Source organism: Myxocyprinus asiaticus, chromosome 11 (assembly GCF_019703515.2).
Source record: "Myxocyprinus asiaticus isolate MX2 ecotype Aquarium Trade chromosome 11, UBuf_Myxa_2, whole genome shotgun sequence".
In the NCBI taxonomy this organism is placed as follows: Eukaryota; Metazoa; Chordata; class Actinopteri; order Cypriniformes; family Catostomidae; genus Myxocyprinus; species Myxocyprinus asiaticus.
This window is the reverse complement of record NC_059354.1, coordinates 48,519,457-48,540,083: the sequence shown is the minus strand read 5'-3', so window position 1 is coordinate 48,540,083 and position 20,627 is coordinate 48,519,457. Positions and strand designations below refer to the sequence as shown.

The 20,627-nt window shown below is 36.1% G+C and overlaps 1 protein-coding gene across 2 annotated transcripts in view; it reads left to right on the top strand.

Annotated features, from left to right (window-relative positions):
• The window catches only part of LOC127448223 (sodium-driven chloride bicarbonate exchanger-like), an 89,716-nt gene that overhangs the window by 43,127 nt on the left and 25,962 nt on the right, over nt 1–20,627 (top strand). For both annotated transcript variants that reach the window (XM_051710597.1, XM_051710598.1), the window contains 8 exons: nt 2,006–2,194; nt 7,600–7,688; nt 8,662–8,819; nt 9,253–9,340; nt 9,952–10,098; nt 14,129–14,223; nt 19,200–19,374; nt 19,573–19,706. In XM_051710597.1, coding sequence (XP_051566557.1) covers nt 2,006–2,194; nt 7,600–7,688; nt 8,662–8,819; nt 9,253–9,340; nt 9,952–10,098; nt 14,129–14,223; nt 19,200–19,374; nt 19,573–19,706 — 1,075 coding nt within the window. The remainder of the gene's footprint in view (nt 1–2,005; nt 2,195–7,599; nt 7,689–8,661; nt 8,820–9,252; nt 9,341–9,951; nt 10,099–14,128; nt 14,224–19,199; nt 19,375–19,572; nt 19,707–20,627) is intronic.

Genomic DNA, 20,627 nt, shown 5'->3' with positions numbered 1-20,627 from the left:
CCTGCCACTCATGATGCACGTGTGTGTGTGTTTGTTTTTGTGCAACTGATGATGTCATCATGCTTAAATCGGCAAAAACGCATGCATAATTAGTAGTCATTTTACTTCCTGAACAAGTGCGGACCCGAGTACATGTTGCTTTCTCACTCATGCAAACCACGCCACAGTCCCAGTGCAACCAAACTCAGACCATCACCTACAGGTAGTCTCATGTTCAGTACCGCGGTGCGCTTCCCAATCCGCATGACAGCTTTCACATTACCAGCGTTTCGGACTAAACTGCCAGTGTGAAAATCCCAGGAGATCAGCAGTTACAGAAATACTCAAAGCAGCCCATCTGCCACAAACAAACATCCATGCCATTATCTAATCAGCCAATCCTGTGACAGCAGTGCAGTGCATAAAATCATGCATATATGGGTCAGGAGCTTCAGTTAAGGTTCACATCAACCAGAGTGGGGAAAAAATTTCATCTCGGTGATTTTGACCGTGGCATGATTGTTGGTGCCAGATGGGCTGGTTTGAGTATTTCTGTAACTGCTGATCTCCTGGGATTTTCACACACAACAGTCTCTAGAATTTACAGAAACAAAAAACATCCAGTGAGGGGCAGTTCTGTGGACGGAAATGCCTTGTTGATGAAAGAGGTCAACAGAGAATGTCCAGACTTGTTCGAACTGACAAAGTCTACGGTAACTCAGATAACCACTCTTTATAATTGTGGTGAGAAGAATATCATCTCAGAATTCTATTCTGAGATGCGGGTTGGCACTGTTTTGGCGGCACGAGGGGGGACCTACACAATATTAGGCAGGTGGTTTTAATGTTGTGGCTGATCGGTGTATGTTGTCGAACTATATGCAGTAAGTTGTCAAAGGGAGCCTACCATTAAACAGCCAGTTAGTGGCTTTTCAGCCATATGTAAATAGTAAATGAAAGAAAAAACAACTCATGAAATGCAAAAGGTAACAAAAATATAAAAAAAGAAAAATATTGAAATTAAGAAATTGTATAAATTGCAAGATATTTAAACACATGCGACTTTTGCCCCAATAAAATGTGACTGCTTGCCATAACCTAGCATTGTTAAAAAAAATATTCTTGTCCTGATAACACAGTTCAAACTTTCGGTTGAAATCTACCTTTATTATATAGCTTACGTTTTGTAGTTTTGGTTTTATTCACTTGTTTACCCAACTGCGTCTACCAAAATACAGTACGATGACAATGGAATTTTAGTTCGGAGGTTTTAATAAATAAATAAATGAAAATCTAATTTTGACAGTTTTGAACTAGGTATTTGAAACCAACATCAAAAAACAAACATTTGCTAGAGAAAACAAACATTTGTGTAATTGGACGTTTGACTCCTAACAGTTACCGAAATGTAACCCTTGTGACAACTTCCGCTTGTGAAAACTAACCCGGTCTCTCCTGTATGATTACAGCTCTGTGACTGGGCAAGTATCTAGAGATGGCTGTGCCGAGAAATGACAGTGTCTTTAACTTTTGAAATGCAAAACAATGTTCATTGCATAATGTCAGTCATAAATGATATATCATTCACAACTTTACATTCTCTTCAACGTGAATTTTGCATTCCTTACAGCTGTTTTGCATATCAGATACACATAAATGATCTTTAAGCTGCTGCTCATATTCTGTTTAATCAATTTAGAGGTATCAACTTTAATGTGAATTCTACGATGCAGAATCATTTTATTTATTTTATTTATTTTTTTGCGAACATTTAGAACAGATAAGCCATTTAAAAAGCACATTAGTTTCGTATCAGAAAAGCATGGCTTATGCCATGTTAAAAAGGATAGTTCACCCAATAATTACAATTAAATTGGGTGAACTGTTCCTTTAATATTTGTTATTCCTTTAACATTTGTTTGCCACAAAGTAGATGCAATATGAAACCATGCATTTAAAAATGATGTGTGTTGTATCTTATTGTCTAGCAATATTTATTTGTAATATTGTGTGTTGATTTTATAAGACATGGTGCTGGATCAGCAGGAAGTAACTGGTCATCTTGAAGATGAAGTTCGTAAGAAGGTGAAAGAGGCTCTTCTAAAGCATCACCATCATCAGAACCAGAAGAAACTGGCCAATCGCATTCCCATCGTACGCTCCTTCGCTGACATTGGCAAGAGGCAGTCTGAGCCAAACTGCATGGACAAAAACGGTATTCCATTGCATTAGCACAGAAAACATGGAAGGATTGCTTCTATTCTGCGTTTTTTCCCCAAAGTTTTATATTTTACATGAAAATGAAATATTGATGACAGAGAAAATGCATCACATATGGAATCTTCAAAACCATTTTAACCACCTCCTATTTTTAGTTTTCATGAGCCACATCAAGTGCAGCAAAATTTCACTTCAGTGAATGGGTTATATTTTTGCATATAACATGGGAATAGTAGATTGGATTCATATATGTTTTGCAGAGACACATTAATGTGGCCAAGTATAAATGAAATGAGCAGACCCAATCGAATAGCTATTAGATCGATCAAGATGCTAGGAATGTGCCGATATGATATCGAAAATATACAGTAACAATATCGTGATGCTTTTTCTAAAAATATTGTATCAATACTTTAGATGCCTTTATACGTATATAGCCTATTTTTATGAATCTACTTTTGTATTCTCATCATGTCCAAAATTAAAAAAAATGAAGAAGCATGTCGCCTAAATAAGCGCAAACTATGAGAGCGAGAACGACTGAAAGCGTCTTTCTCTCGCAGGCATACTGGATCTCTCTTACACATTTGCCACAGTTTCAGTCCCAATCCAATTACGATATTGTGACGTATTGCAATAAATAGAATTGTGACATGTTTCGCTATTCGTATCATATTGTGAGATGTTTGACGATACGGAGCCCAACAAGATGCCTGACGTTATAAAGTATAACTAGTAGGGATACACCGATACCGATAGTTTTATGCTATCTTGTTTTAAATCACTGATAATTAATCACACAACTTAAAATAATTAAATAAGAACATTATTCTCCATTTTTCGCCATCTTTTCCATGTTTCAGATAATTATCTGGTCACAGTTACGGTATAAACCAAACACTGAAACAAAAAGCACATCATCAACTCACATTAACTGAATTCTGAATGATTTTGCTTTAACAAACTCATCATATTCCTTGCTGTGTCAAACTTTAATGTGAGTAATCAGATTAGCTGTGTTCAAAGTTTTAACGATAGTTTCACCTCGTTAAATTCCAGCAATGCAAAGCTTACAAATTGCAACTCTGCTGCCATTTTCACCCACTTCGAAGTAATTCCACACAAGAGACATTTTCTTTCACACAGAGCACAGCTTGTAGGCTAATTGTCAGGTGCTTTTTTATGCCCACAGGAAATAATCAGCCCTGATTATTGTCTGGTTTAAAACAATTGGCCGATGTCCGATAGTGCAGATAATTGGTTTTATCAGCCAAACATCGGTATTGGTTTCGGTGCATCTTTAGTAAATAGGGCTGTTTCTATGGACACAATCCATCAAACTATCCATGTTAGACCCACTCTGTCTCGGCTCTCTTGTCTCCTTTCTATATTTGTGTTTGACAGGTCATTCATCACAACTCTTCAAGTCTCGATCATTTATGTCTGCTGTGGATCACTGGCAGGTCTCATCCTGTTCTCCGTGTTGGCTCCTGTTCTGTCCTTCCAGTTTCTCCATCACTTCACCTCACCCCCCCTTATCCACCCAACCCACCCTGAACCCAACTCACTCCACGGGCACTCACGACACTATCTGCATCGAGACAGAGGACAGCTTGGATCCAGGCAACTTTTCAATTGAGAGACTTTCCCTTCTGCTGTTGTGCTTCCTAAAACATAACTGGTGAAGGTGGTTATCTTGACGAATAGGTTGCACATGGGAACATTTTTAATGGTGACGGAATGTAAATAAAGGGGTCATATCATGACGAATCAAACTTCCCTTGAACTTTTGAGATAAAAGAGTTCATTGTACTATGAAAATGTACTGTAACTTTCAAAACTCAAAACTTCCTCCCCAGCGAAAAAAGACCATTTATTGATACAAAGCTTCAAAAACGACTAGTTCTAACAGCTATTTAGTGTTCAGAAAGTTGACCTACCCATTCACATGAGATAAAACTGAAGAAGTAGGTTAGATACAGTACTATTATTCCTAAACACCAGAAGAACTAACGATAAGAGTCAAATGTGGTAAAGTGTGTCCAATATTGTGCTATTTGAGTCTGTGTGTAGCACCTACAGCTCTGCAGATCCTTCTGAAGAATCACGACATTAAAAACGAGTGGCTGAAGTTTATTTTAAACAAGATCCCTGATCATTTCAGTCTGATCATAACAGTTTGCATGGCACATTTCAGCAAAGATTGCTTTATGAATCTGTCACAATATAATGCAGCTTTAAAAAGAGGCTGTCATTGAAGGATGAGTCAATTAAAAATTAATTGAATGTGACAGCAAACCTGCAGCTGCAATAAAGTTCAAGCAAGGGCTGTATATCATTTCACGTGTGAAGCGGGCATTTACATAGAAGTTTTAAAGGCACAACAGCAAAACACATGCTGTTTAACTCTTGTCAGAGCGAGGGTGGAAAATAGTAATTAAAAACAAAATTATGAAAAACACTAAGGTCCTGATTCACTAAAGGTTTGCATGTATAAAAACATGTGCAAACTCATTGCGCAAAAAAGGTGAAAGCTGATCTACTAACGTAGTCTTCTAAGGATTGCATCTTTCAGATGTGCGAAATAGCTTGTTCTGGCATTATTGCGTGTTTCTCCCAATATGCAATTTAGAGCCTCGCATCCAAATGCGCATAATAAAGAATGGTGTCAATGCAAATGAATCAAATTGCACCCACAAAGTGATTTATCAAGCCCGAAAGTCATTTCAGAAACGGAAAATGCGAAAGCAAATTAATATGACTGAACGGCAGGTGTTAATCTGATTTGTGCTGTACATCATGCTTTCATTGTGGCAAAAAAGATACTTTGAGAACAAAGAATACATAGAACACCCATTGATAACACACATTAATGTGAAATTGTATTATTTCTCATGTAAAGCTGTTTTATTCAGTTATTTTAGAACTCCATATCATAACTGATAACAAACTGATGAAAGATTTTTTAGATAAAAAAAAGGCTACTAGCAATTTATGCCCAAATGATTTCGTAATTTAATGTTTTAAACATTGATTTTTTTAACTGGTGAAATATTGTGAAATATTTTAAGTGGTGGTTCTATCCAGTGCTTGATTGAAGTGGACTGGCCATGCAATTGGCAATGTATAAAAGCCTTCTTTTTTAGGATATGTCCAACATATTTGCAAGTGTAGCTACGTATTTGTGCAGTTTTTCTTAGTAAATCACCAGCAAAACGCACACAACGCACACATGCGATTAGATAGATTGCACAAGCAATTTAGCACCTGTTATTTGGGGTCTTAGTAAATCAGGGCCTACAGTGAGTCGACCACAAATTATGTATGATATGACCCTTTTAAAATTCTAATTGAGAAAACCTGCAGAATGCAATGCCCTCTGAGAAGATATGTTTGAATCTTTAGATTTTCCATTATACAATTTATATCAATAGATAAGAAGTGTAATTTTCTAGATATGTTAAATATTATTGTATTGAGAAGAAGGTAAAAACTATTCCGAAAATTCATCACCTTAATACAGGGCTTATGTTTAGGAAGCTTACCAGCTTCCCACATGCTAATGCTAACGGTGTACCAGACCCCTTGTTTCAAATCTGTTCTGTGGTGTAAAACGCTCACTCCATCATTAGTACTCTAATTCTTGCAGCGTGCTGCGTCAAAGCAGCATTAAAACAGCAGCGATGGATCTGTCAAGCATGACTAATAAAGAGAAGTCTGTTTGAGGAATGTAGGGCATGTTGATTTTAGCTTAACTAAGGGGTTTGGTGCTGCTTCATAAACTGAAAGCTATATAGAAGCTTTGCCTACTCTAACTACCCTTAGAGTAGTGCGCAATTGTTGATTTGTTCAGTGAGTTTGGAAAAATCAATGCTTTGGTGATTGGTTTATTTATATCAATTTTTGAAGATTGCTCTAGCGAACATGCTGACAAAAATGTGAAATTAGCAGGCTGCTAGCCATTTTTCTCTGCTCAGTACTAATTATTTCTAATGGTACGGATTTATCAATCAATTGTGAGGGTTGGAAACATCTGAAATCATATCAGACCCCAATTTTAATCATCTTCTCTCATACTATTCATAATCTTCAATCATTTCTCATCTGCAAAGCTTGTGGGCCTCCACATTTTATCTAAGAAATACAGCCAATATTTATGCTGGATTCCATTCGACTTGGAAAGATGGAATTTCCAACTTCCTACTTCACTCCAACAACAATTCCCAAAGAGATATTTGTTTGTTTGTTTATCTAGCTCCATGATAATGAAAGAACAGTACAAAAATTTACAAAAGAAATGAAACGTGCAGGAGAGATATGAAACCAAATTGGGCTAATTTGAAAACCTGCTCTTATACATTTGCAGCATATTAGATCAGAAGTGTCAGAACAGATGTACACAATCAATGATAAACATTAAATTTTAAGCAAATAAAATGCATAGACGAGTGAAAGTTACATGATCATAGCAGTAGAGATCGACCGATATTGGATTTAGTCGATACCGATAACTAAGGTGCTGGAAACGGTTGTTAACCGATTAATCGGCTGATAGTTTTTAAAACGTTAGATCGGCCGTCCACGAGGGAAAACTATCGGCGAAGCATTGTTGTTGATATTTGCAGATAAACAAAAGTTCCCAAAGTGGTTATTGGTGCCGATTAATTGTCAAACCGAATAATTTGCTAAACCGATTAATCGGTCGACTTCTAGTTTTGGAGAGACAGGTTTGTAAACTTTTTAAAAATTTATAGATGAGTGAAAGTTACATGATCATAGCAGTAGAGATCGACCGATATTTGATTTAGCCGATAGAATAACTAAGGTGCTGGAAACGTCCGTTAACCGATTAATCGGCCGATAGTTTTTTAAAATGTTAGATGGGCCATCCATGGGGGAAACTATCAGCGAACTGCTGTTGTTTATTTATGCAGATAAACAAAAGTTCCAAAAGCAGCTATTGATGCCGATTAATCGGCAAAACTGATTAATCTGTAAAAACCGATTAATCATTCGACTTCTAATTTCAGAGTAACAGGTGTGTAAAAAACTGTAAAAAAATCCTCTCTGTTTATAATTTTACACTTTGAAAACAAATGTTAGCATAACACAGCATTGGCTATCCAGTGCAATTTGGTTGCAAAGAGATGTCTTTGTTGACAATCGGTAGTGTTGCATTTATGTTTCTTTATACGTTATCTTATAAGCGATGGGCAATAGAACGCCTTTATGGTCGAAAGTCCAAGTAGGAACATCTGACATCCAACTTCGAATAAAACACAGCTTTAATACTAAGCAGATCCTTCTCTAAATCTCTGTTTAACAACAGTTAAAGTTCAAGTTGTTAGTTGTTAGTTAGTCTCTGATTAATCAGCATTGGCATTAACTCTGTGTCTCCAGGTCAGATGATTTCTCCTCAGTCTCAGCACATCACCACTGAGGGCAAGAGCAATGTAAGCCGTGAGAACAGTGCTGTGGACTTCAGTAAGGTAATAATGCTGAGGGGTTTGTGATGTACTAGACTGAGTGTGATGCAAAATCTTGCAAGATAGTAAAGCAATAGTTCACCCCCCAAATTAAAATTCTGTCATTATTTACTCCCCCTCATGTCATTCCAAACCCATTTGAAATGTATTTTGTCTGTAAAAAACAAAAGGAGATGTTAGGCAGAATGGTAGCCCCACACCATTCTCTTTCATTGAGTTTTTTCCATACAGTGGAAGTGAATGTTGACTGTGGCTGTTTCTTGTATTGAGTATTATGGTTGTGATTCCATAAACTGTCAGGGTTGCTGCGGTGCTGTCTGGGGTCAGATAGGTCATAATTAGTAATAGACAGAGCAGATGAAATGGTAGATCATGTTATGAAATTGTACACAACATATAGCCTCTGGCATTATGCAAACATACATAATCTCTTTGGTGTTTTACATCATCTTGTCATATGACCTTAAACCAGTCTAAGAACACATTTCCATAGTAAGCAGAGAGTTTTATAGATGTGCACACATCAGATTTGTTCTGTTAATTTCCATTGTTTTTTTTAAATATTTCATAGCCTGACTGATGCGAAGCTTTCAGAATCTTGCATATGTATTGGTTGCATCATTATGTTGGCTAGACAAAGCCAGCGTACTGTTATTTAAACAACTTAGGTTACAGTTTTTCAAAACTCCATCTTATTTTTATCTCCCTAACTTTCAAGCTACTCGCTACTAGCGAAAACACCCTCACAACACCCTAACAACCAGCTTAGACACCATAGCATCCTCCTTGCAAGGACTTAAATACCAAAGTACTCAAAAAACATAGTGTATACAGTATAGCCTTCAAGTTACAAACCTCAAATTATTTTGAATATATATGGCCTGTATAGCATTCAAACTAACACTTCAAACTGTTATTAACGTAAGCATGTTGAATGGTACAGTTATCTGAATTTTGTATGCTCTTCTCTGTGTAGATAGATCTTCACTTCATGAAGAAGATTCCTCATGGTGCGGAGGCCTCGAATATCTTAGTTGGAGAGCTGGAGTTTCTTGACAGGCCCGTGGTGGCGTTTATCCGTCTATCTCCTGCCGTACTGCTCAATGGTCTGGCAGAAGTGCCCATTACAACCAGGTGACTGTCTAACTGTCTGCACTGTATTACTACAGACCAATGATTCTTAACTAATGGGTCGTGACCCAAAATTTGGCCCATCTTGAAAATGTATGCCAACCAAATATTCGTGCATAGTTAGGACAGAAGAATCCAATCCTACAAATATAATCAATTAATTTAGCAAATGTTGCCATTTCAAGGTAACATTAATGCATTTCAATGTTTTAAAGACTTTTTTTTTTTTTTACTTTAAAAAAAATGAATAATTTCAATACTGTATTGGGTTGCAACGTGATGAAAATGAATTCTGAATCCTGAATCCTGACGCACTTGTACAGACATTTTAGTGGATTTACAAAACAAACATTTTGCAATCTTTAAGTTCTTGCTTGTGGAATCCAAAACAACACAAGTAACACCAGAATTTATTGTATTGTGTCTATTCTGCCAGGTTCCTGTTCATTTTGCTGGGGCCTTTGGGTAAAGGAGCTCAATATCATGAGATCGGTCGATCAATCGCGACTTTAATGACAGATGAGGTAAGAACACTGAAAAAAACATTATCTTAATCAGTGGCGGCACATATGTAGAAAATCTGGAAATATGTGGAACAAAATCACGACATGTCCATTATTAAGAGTTCAACATGATATTGTGTCGAGTCATTGGATTTATGTGGAAGTTAGTAATTGTTGTTGTAGCGCCTCTAGTGTTTGTTTCACCAGGAAACTGCCGCTATACGTACAATGAGCCACGTAAAAAATGTAGGTATACTAACGTGATTCTATGAGACCAGGTTGGTTTTATAAAAGCAGTAAGCCACTCGAGGCTGAGATTTTAGTGTTTCTGGGATGATATAAGACTCGTGAGGTCTTTCACAGCTCAGCAGAATCTCTTGAGTCTTTGAGCTGGAGAAGCGAGTTACAGCACAGCACTAATAATATGCAAATGACTGCTAATTAGCCATAAAACTGCCCTCAAGCCAAGCTGCTGAGTGCAACATCTTAAGACACTACTGAAGAGTGTGAAAATGCAAATACATACAGTATGCTTCTTGTATATAAAGGTTAATTCAGATTACAGTGTATTCTTACATAGCAGCTTATTCACATTTTGTCAATTTGTAGTGTTCTATTTTTGTCATTTCTAGGTTTTCCATGATGTGGCATATAAAGCTAAAGACCGCAGCGATCTAATTGCTGGAATTGATGAATTTCTTGACCAAGTGACAGTTCTGCCTCCGGGAGAATGGGACCCTTCCATCAGAATAGAGCCGCCAAAAAATGTGCCATCCCAGGTCAGTGACAGTAGGGTGATTTCGACAATAAAACATCATTTTTTACATTAAAGGTAGATTGAAATACACTGTAGTTAGATGGAAAATATTATTGTGGTTAACATTAAATGAAAACGGACAGTTTGTACTTTAAAATGTTGTAAGTTGCCAGTAAGCCATGCACTATAATATACATGTTTGAAAAACAGCACAGTTTTCAATATCCTCAATCTGTCTCTGCATCTGGGATTTAACTACAGTAAGTGCGACCCCACGTACACATGCGTGGATGTTGTATTTTGGCTTCGCTATACACACATAATGTGCATTATCGCATTGAGAATCAATTGGTTCATCCAGAAGCTGAAAAATTTTGCTTTCAGAGGCTTTATATGGAGTTAGCACACTGGAGGTTAAGTCATTCACTAAATAGGGAGCAAGGGAGCATTCTATAGCTTTCCTATGCAGCCAAGTGCATTCACTCCTTACATCTGACCAAAAGTTCAGTTTCAGGCTGCAGGTGATGTTTGGTCCACTCAACATGTTTGGCAGACATGAGGCAATGATAATCAGTAGATAGATTCAGAATTTATAATGTATAATTTTATTTTAACATGGTTGGCAGTGATTGGATGATTCTGGTCATTACTCTGAAAGGCTTCAGCACTGGCTATCTCTTGTTTGTTTGACAGTGCAAAGAGAGAACATTGAGGTTTTGTTGCCAAAGTAGAAATAAACTTTGTAACATAAAAGTCAAATCAAGTCAAATCATTTGTAGAGTTTTTTATTTATTTAAAACAAATTTTTGGGGTGGATTTTTCCCCTTTTTCACCCAATTTGGAATGCCCAATTCCCAGTGCACTCTAAGTCCTCGTGGTGGCGTAGTGACTCACCTCAATCCGGATGGCAGAGGATGAATCTCAGTTGCCTCCGCTTCTGAGACCATCAACCCACACATCTTATCACGTGGCTTGTTGAGCGCATTGCCACGGAGACATAACGCATGTGGAGGCTTCACACCATCCACCGCGGCATCCACGCACAACTCACCACACGCCCCACTGAGAGCAAGAACCACATTATAGTAACCACGAGGAGGTTACCCAATGTGACTCTACCCTCCCTAGCAACCGGGCCAATTTGGTTGCTTAGGAGACCTGGCTAGAGTCACTCAGCACACCCTGGGATTCGAACTAGTGAACTCCAGGGGTGGTAGCCAGCGTATTTTTCCACTGAGCTACCCAGGCCCCTTATAGTTGTATCTAAATCAGTTGTAATGTCTATAATGTCTCAAACATGAATAACCAACACTCCTGGAAACATAATAAACAATCTGACTTTCTATAGCTTGGTATTATTTAAAATTTCACAACTTAGTCGTGCTGTCCACATATGTGGACATACATTTTTAGGAAAACTATTTGCTACATTTATTTATTTATTTATTTATTGTGCATGTTTATTATGTGCTACTAGTTACAAATCAAAAAGGCAAATGAAAAATGTACACAGTAGTCACGCTCGGGTCTCAGGAGGATAAAGATTAAAATCTCTATATTTACTGTTGAATTTTTTTCTAGAAAATCTTAAGGAGAGGTTTAACTGCATACAATAAGCTACAGTAGGAGTTTCCCAACCTTTCTTGTCTACTGAATGCCTAAGATTTGAATTATTTATATGAAGTACCCCCTAAGAAGTAATCTGTCAATAAATATAACGATTACTAAATTTAATGACTCTTTTTTTGTGTGTATGAGATAAGAGTAAAATGTGGTATTTTGATTGTATTAATTGTAAAAAACATTTTTATTTTTTTATTATTATGTCACTTTATATTAGGTGTCTCAATCTATTATGTACTAACATTAAAATACATACAATACATTGTTTTTATTGTGAAGCAACATGTTGTTCTCCAAATTTCTCTTAAGATTCCCATTTGCTACTACTAAGGATGAGGTACAGGAAGGTTTAGACGTTAGGGGTTAGGGTCAGGGTTTGTTTAGGGTTAGGGTTTAGGGGTTAGGGTCAAGGTTGGTTAAGGGTTAGGGGTAAGATTAACAGTGTAACTACAAATGTAATTAAATGCAGGTACTATAAATGTTAGTACAATGTAATAACACATATGTACATAGTAACTATATTGTATCAGATACTTAAGTACATAGTAGTTAAAAACACCTTATATAAAGTGGGTCCAAAATTCTGTATTGTTTAATTTGTTATTAGCATTTCAACTACCCTGCAGTAAAGCACCAGCAGTAACATTGTTGAATATGTCACACAAAATGAACATTTTATCATTATTTGCTCATCCTCATGTCGTTCCAAACCTGTGTGGCTGTCTGCTGTATCTTACGTGAAACACAAAAGGAGGTCTGCTATTTTCTATACAAAGAAATTGGATGGGGATTTACACTGTCATGCTCCAAAAAGGACAAAAAACTCCATAAAAGTAGTCCATATGACTTGTACACTATATTCCAAGTCTTCTGAAGTCATACGATAGCTTTGTGTGCAGAACACACTCATATTTAAGCTGTTATTCAAAGATAATGTTTCCCTCCACTGCAACTCTCTAATCTTATTTACTGCTGCTGCGTATATTCAAACTTGCTGTGTCGTGATCGGTCATGTGACACTCAAAAGCCAATGGTCTTTTGTGTGTTTTGCAATGACATCAAACATGGAGTGATGCATCTAAAGTCACCATTATTTTTAATCTGTCAGTAAATAATGCCTTAAATTACAGCCTGTTCCTCAAACAGAGCTATTGTATGGCTTCAGAAGACTTGGAATAAAGCACACAAGTCTTATGGATGACTTTTATGGTACTCTCTTGTCCTTTTAAGAGCATGGCAGTATTTGTCACCATCCACTATCATTGTATGGAAAAGAGCAGCTTGGATATTCTGCCAAAAATCTCCTTTTGTGTTTATTATGAAACATTGTTAAAGTGGTTACATGTCGTTGTTTCCTTAAGGGGCTGTTCAAACCTAATGCATCTTGCGTAAAAAAAAAAAAAAAAAAATCTAGACACAGAGCAATGAATGTCAGAACGCAGATGTCTTGAGACCAGTGTCAGAAATTAACATTCCGATTAAGGTGCAATATTTGCTCCCCTGGATTTGATTTTAACGTGCATTAAGGTCTATTTTTGTCTAACCATATAAATACAGTATATGGTGTTCGTCATTCTTTTATGCCGAACACTTCAGTTTAATAAATTTAACATAAATCCTCAATCTGAAAATTATAAATTATGTTAAATGGTTTCTAACTAGGCCTAAAAAAGAATATTAAGAATTATATCAGATTTTCAGACATTCATCTTTTTTTGCACAAACTTTTTGAATTTCGGGGGTATTTTTGTCACTTTTGGTGGCATTTTTGCCCTGGGCCATGGTTAATTTTTGACCGAGACATGTTTTTAAAAGTTCTTTTGACTCATGGCACTCCTGTGCGAGAAGAAGAAACAGTAAGACGCAGTGCAATGATTAAAGAAGTCCATCTCAGAAGTCTATCGTTTCATTAAAAAACAGCGCAGATGGATGCAGAAACATGTTTGGTGTGAACATTTTATCTAAGGTGCTATTTCTACTTGATCTGACCCTAAAATTACTTACAATTACCCTTATAATGTATTCAGGTTCATTTAGTCATATTAAATAATATTTTTACTCTAATAAAACCTGTTACTTTAGATGTTAATAAACACGACTAAAGGAGAAATATCTCTCTACACTGTTAAAGATGTATTGTCAGGTAGCCTAAAAATGTTCTCCATGTGGTAACATCTAAAGCAACTTATTTTATTCAGTCAAAAAAGGTTATTTAATCTGACTAACAAGCCTAACCTTACAAATTACTGTAGGTTGCACAATCAAAATTAATTTATATTGGTTAGTATGAAGTTGAAATTGATCCTTGATGTAGCAAGATGCAGGTTACCACTTTTTTTCAGTCTAGTCTTCTACTGCCTTCTGCTAGATCTCCTGCTGATGTACTTTTATGCAGAAAGAAATAAACTTGATCTCTCTCATTGCTCCAGGAGAAGAGAAAAATCCCTGCAGTGCCTAACGGAGAGCTGGCAGATACTGAGGAACATGGAGGACACGGAGGCCCTGAGCTACAGCGCACCGGGAGGTCAGTCTGGAGTGAGTGTGTGTGTGTGTGTGTGTGTGAGTGTGAGTGTGTGTGAATGCATCAGAATCACGTTTGCCTTTGTCAGTTTGTGTCTCATGACAAGTCGTAATAATTGGAATGTTGGAAAAATCGCAAGAAATCGAACGAGTTGGCTTGTAAAAAAATGCATGACTTTTAATCTGATTGAGAATATAAGCAAACTATATGACTATTTTTTGAGTTAAACCCCTTACACAAACCCTAAACCTTACCATGATATTAATTTAGGAAAATATCTTTTGTGTCCCACAGAAGAAAGAAAAAACACCAGGGTTTGGAACGAGACGGTTATTGGCATACATATTGGCATTTATAATGCATAAATATATAAGGAATGAGTAACCAAATTTGTCCACAGATGTTTCTTTCTTTAAAATAAAGTTCTGGATAAGAGGCTAGGCTGGCTGAAATATGATGCCTGTATTGTATTGTGTTTTTTTTGTTTTTTTTACCTCTTCAACTCTGCGGATCTGGTACAGGGCCCGTGTGCAGGGCCAGGCGCGTGTAATAAGTTTATGACTATAAAATAAAAGTCATTCATGTGTGGTACCATTTGAAAGCTTAGAATCTGAACTTTTCAAAGAACACCATATCTTTTTATATATCTTACATAAAATAACAAGATAAGACCTGAAATCCTCTGTGTTGCAAATGAGCGCCACCTTTTGGTAATGATGTAAATATACAGTAAATATGAATATGAAAGTGCTTCATATAGCGCATAAATAGACATGTCATATATCAAATGAAAGCTCTTATGCTCATGAATGTAACAATGTAGTTTATTTTGTTGTCGTAACACCGTGGTTGGAATGTTTATCAAAAGAGTCACAAAGTGAAATATGATTTCCATAATACAATAAAGCCAAACATCATATTTCTGCCCTTATCACTGCTTCTGTAAGCTCCAAATAGCCACAAACTCTAATCAACTCTAACCTTAGACTTTTTTCTTTCAAATGAGCCATTGTTTACTTGTCTTTGAGCTTGTTTGGGTAAACAATCCAATGTTTTGTCCCAGAGGTTCAGAAGAAAATATGCAGTACAGTAAAAAAACTATGATAAACAAATCATATGCAAAATATGTTCTCAACTATTGATGATGAAATGTTATACATATGATCTCAGCTTTCCAACGACACCTAGATTGAGCTTCTAGACAACTCAGAAGCAGAGATATTAGACAAAACCATGAGGAAAATATATCCGCTCTAAATATACATGATGTCTATGGACGAGTGCAGGCTTGAGTGCTCAGATGCGTTAGAGCGCCACCTATATTTCAGATCTGTATAATGTGATCGAAGGTGACAGAGGAAAAAAATATTTTTCCTAGTACTTGTTGCAGTCTGGTGGAATGAAATAAGACTTTTTGCAAACAGAACTAGAATTACATGCTTGTAAAGTAAGGACAATTATATATATATATATATATATATATATATATATATATATATACAACTCAACAAGAGGATAAGTACATCAGAGTCTCTAGTTTGAGAAATAGACACCTCACATGTCCTCAGCTGACAGCTTCATTGAATTCTACCCGCTCAACACCAGTTTCATGTACAACAGTAAAGAGAAGACTCAGGGGTGCAGGTCTTATGGGAAGAATTGCAAAGAAAAAGCCACTTTTGAAACAGAAAAACAAAAAGAAAAGATTAGAGTGGGCAAAGAAACACAGACATTGGACAACAGATAATTTGAAAAGAGTGTTATGGATCTTAACCCCATTGAGCTTTTGTGGGATCAGTTAGACTGTAAGGTGTGTGAGAAGTGCCCGACAAGACAGCCACATCTATGGCAAGTGCTACAGGAAGTGTGGGGTGAAATGTCACCTGAGTATCTGGACAAACTGACAGCTAGAATGCCAAGGATCTGCAAAGCTGTCATTGCTGCACATGGAGGATTTTTTGAAGTAGTTTAAGAAGTTCTGAACATTTTTTTCTAATTGTAATAGTAATTTTTCACATTATTAATGTCCTGACTATACATTGTGATCAGTTGAATGCCACTTTGGTGAATAAAAGTACCAATTTCTTTCCATAATTCTTTCCAAAATCTGTACATTATTCCAAACTTTTGGCTGCCAGTGTAAATGAAACCAATTTTTTGCAATTAGTCCACTGTATGCATGAAAGGTGAGCTTTTTTGGAGTGTGAAAAATTGCAGGTGGTGGCCAAAAAATGCACCAGAGTTGAAAAAGTTAATTCTTTTGATTGATTGGTTGGTCTAAAAGCTGTACCTTTTCGTAAGAGTCATACCATATCTCACGATTCCATCATTTCGTTTGAATTATTATGAGTTGACATGGGACTACAGTATGTTGGTAAAGCATAAACCTCACTGCATTTTGTTAGCTTTCTGTAAAACAAGACTTAATATCTCATGTGATTTTGCTTCTCAAGTAAATTTATCTTGTTTTAAGGATGTTTACTGGAAAACAAGACAAAAATAATTGCTAAGAGAATGTTTTTTTGCAGTGTATTTGAAAGAAACATAACTGAGAACTCCATGAAATCTCCTGAGCAATGAAAAATACAACCTCTGAGCAATAATATTTTCCTGTGCTGAGTCAAAAGAATGTAAAAGGTCACATGGCTCACTACTGTGTTTATTTTACAATTCAACATTATAATGCAGTTCATGTAGGATTATGCTTTTATTCTGTACTACAATGTAAGCAAGAGCTGTGCCACTGAAGACCAGGTTTTCAACTAGTGAACTGGACAGACGCCACGTTTGACATTTGGTCACACTTTCCCTGTTGAGTGACAGTTTTCACAAGTTTCAGTGACTTTCTCTTTTCTCACGATAAAAATCCCCTTCTGTTCTCAGATGGCTCTTTTCTCCCAAATGGTTTGTGGTGATCGAGTCTGATCAGCCTTCATTAATATTTCTTTCCTAATCACACGTCCTGCTTGAAGATCTTGTGTCTAGTGACAAGAGTTTTAATTTTTCTTAAAGGCATAGTTCACCAAAACATTTAAATTCTCTCAGCATTTACTTACCCTCATGCCATCCCAGACATGTGACTTTCTTTCTTCTGCAAAACACAAATAAAGATTTTACAAGAATATCTCAGCTCTATAGGTCCATACGATGCAAGTGAATGGTGACCAAAATGTTAAAGCTTAAAAAAGCACATAAATGCAGCATAAAAGTAATCCATTTGACACCAGTGGTTTAATCCATATCTTCTGAAGTGATCCTATTGGTTTTGGGTGAGATCAGACCAAAATATAACTCCTTTTACACTGTACACCTTGCCATTGCTGTCTCTAGGCACGATCATGATTTCAAGCTCGATTACACTTCCTAGTGCTTGACGCATGCGTAGAATGCTAGGAAGTGTAATCGAGCTTGAAATCATGATCGCCAAGGATACTGCTGTCAAGATTTATAGTGAAAAAGGACTTATTTTTTAGTCTGTTCTCATCCAGAATCAATTGGGTCACTTCAGAACACATGGATTAAACCACTGGAGTCAGATGGATTACTTTTGTGCTGCCTTTATGTGCTTTTTGGAGCTTCAAAGTTCTGTCCACCATTAAAAATTTTGGTTTGTATTCTGCAGAAAAAAGAAAGTCATACACATCTGAGATGGCTTGAGGGTGAGTAAATGATGAGAGAATTAGCATTTTTAGGTGAAGTATTTCTTTAAAGTTTGGGGTATTCTACATTGATGTGCCACAATTCTGCACACGCAAAATAATATTTTGAGGGCGCAAGATTTTATTTTGAGCACACAAAAATGTTCTGCACGTGCAAGAGGAAATTTTGAGCGCACAAAAAGTTATTTTGCAGGCTCAAGATTAGATTTTGAGTACAAAAACAATGTTCTGCACATGCAAAATGATATTTTAAGCGCACAAAAAGTTATTTTGCACGTGCTTGAACTCAGTTTTGTAAAGCAATGTATTTTCTTGCAAAGATAAATTCATTTTTAGCAAATGAAAATCAATTTTGCACTTGAATAAAGTTTATTTGAATGTGAATTTGCTCAATTATGAAATTTTGCTTTTGCCTCCTATCCACTCAAAATATCATCTTGTGCATGCAGAAATTTTTTTGTGCACACAGAATTGTGGCACAAATATAACTCCATAGATTTTTAGCTTCCTTTGTTATTTTGAGGAGCTATTGGTATATTATATCCTTTTGAGTAATGTTTAAGCTGGGTCCAAAAAACCTGCCAAAGGTGGATGAATGGAGACAAATTACTGGCAAAAAATATTTACTACCGGCTATGAAAGTGTCACCCAATTGTGTAACTTTGAGAACTGACTTCATACATCTAAACAAACAACTAAAAATCACCTTCACACAAAAAAAGGCCCAGAAATGTGAGGTAAGTTCTGAGAAAAACTCACTTGATTTGTTACAGTGACTTTCTTTAATGTGTGACTTGCGTGTCCAAATGCTTCTTGAAGCCACTGTATATACTATATGTAAGTTAATTACAAATGATATCCTCAGCATAACAATTTGAGTGAAAAATCTACATGAATTTGAAAATTTCTTAGCATTTGGTATGCTCCTCTTTTGCCTTAAAGCTATATTTATTTATATTTATATTTTTGTTTTGGTTTCTTAATGTGAGGAATATCCACACACAAGGAATGTATGTGTTCTCACATGGAGTTCTGGAGAAAAAAATAAAAATAAAACCTATTTATTCATTTATTTTCCTCTGAGGTAAAGGTTGCCAGAAGATGTGAGGTTCAGGACAGATGTTTTCTTTAATAGACAGTTTTTATTTCTTTGATGTGAACTGATCATATCGTAACATTTTATTTACTCGTCAAAGTCATTTCTACTTGCATTTTGCACTTTGTGAGTGTCCCCTGCTTTTAAATCTCTGAAGACTAGTAATCTTTGTTCTCTAAAAAACAAGTAATCTTGTGTGTGTGTGTGTGTGGTGTTTTTGTCAGGTTTTTTGGTGGACTTATTCTGGATGTGAAGAGGAAGGCTCCATACTTTCTGTCTGATTTTACAGACGCCTTTAGTCTGCAGTGTTTGGCCTCTTTCCTCTTCCTCTACTGCGCCTGCATGTCTCCTGTCATCACCTTTGGAGGGCTGCTGGGAGAAGCCACAGAGGGACGCATAGTAAGGGTGCACAACACACACACACACACACACACACACACACACACACACACATGATTTGCATGATGAAGTAATTTAAAAACAAATATAAATGAAAATGTATACAACTATCTGACAAATAACTTTGTTACATTAAGTTATATTAACTTAAGTGCTTAAATATTTGTTTGTGACATATTCTCCTCTGTCCCCCCTCAGAGTGCAATTGAATCGCTGTTCGGCGCCTCCATGACTGGAATCGCTTACTCACTGTTTGCTGGGCAGCCACTCACCATACTGGGCAGCACCGGACCCGTTCTGGTGTTTGAGAAAATATTATTTAAATTCTGCAAGTATGTGTCATTTCATGAACTTCGATGTTTTATTTAACTTTTTCATTTGCATTTCATATACACTTTATAAAAACTACATGGTACATTTGAAAAGCATTAGTTTAAAGTTAATTGATCATTTATAAATTATAATTCCTGAATTATTCATTCATTTATAGGCTTCATACAAATAGTATGTTATTTATTTATGTTCACTGTAGCAAACGATTTAATATTGTTTAATAAGTTCATATATAAGCAGTTTGATAATGGTTTTTCAACCTTAGTAAACAACGTGTTAATCATACCTAACTGATGTGTTTTAGTTGATGCAAATCAGTGGTAAATAATAAACATTAAGAAGGCATACATTCATAGAAGTTAATAAAGAAATTATATATGCATTTGTATGTGTAATGAACTTGATATACTGTATGTATATATATATATATATATTGAGTAAACATTTTTATAGTAAGAATGTTGGAATGTTAGTTAATGGGATAGTTCACCTAAAAATGAAAATTCTTTCATCCTTTACTCACCTTCATGCTGTCCCAGATGTGTATGACTTTCTTTCTTCTGCTGAACACAAATCATGATTATTTTGAAAAAATATCTCAGCTCTGTGGATGAGAGATAGATCAATATTTAAGTCATTGGCTTTTTTACTATAAATCTCCACTTTCACTTTCAGATGTGAAAGTGGAGATTTATAGTAAAAAAGGACTCAAATCTTGATCTGTTTCTCACCCACACCTATCATATCACTTCTAAAGACATTGATTTAACCACTGGAGTGTTATGGATTACTTTTTTGCTGCCTTTATGTGCTTTTTGGAGCTTCAAAGTTTTGGTCACCATTCACTTGCATTGTTTGGACCAGCAGAGCTTAGATTTTCTTTTAAAAAGCTTCATTTGTGTTCTGCAGGAGAAAGAAAG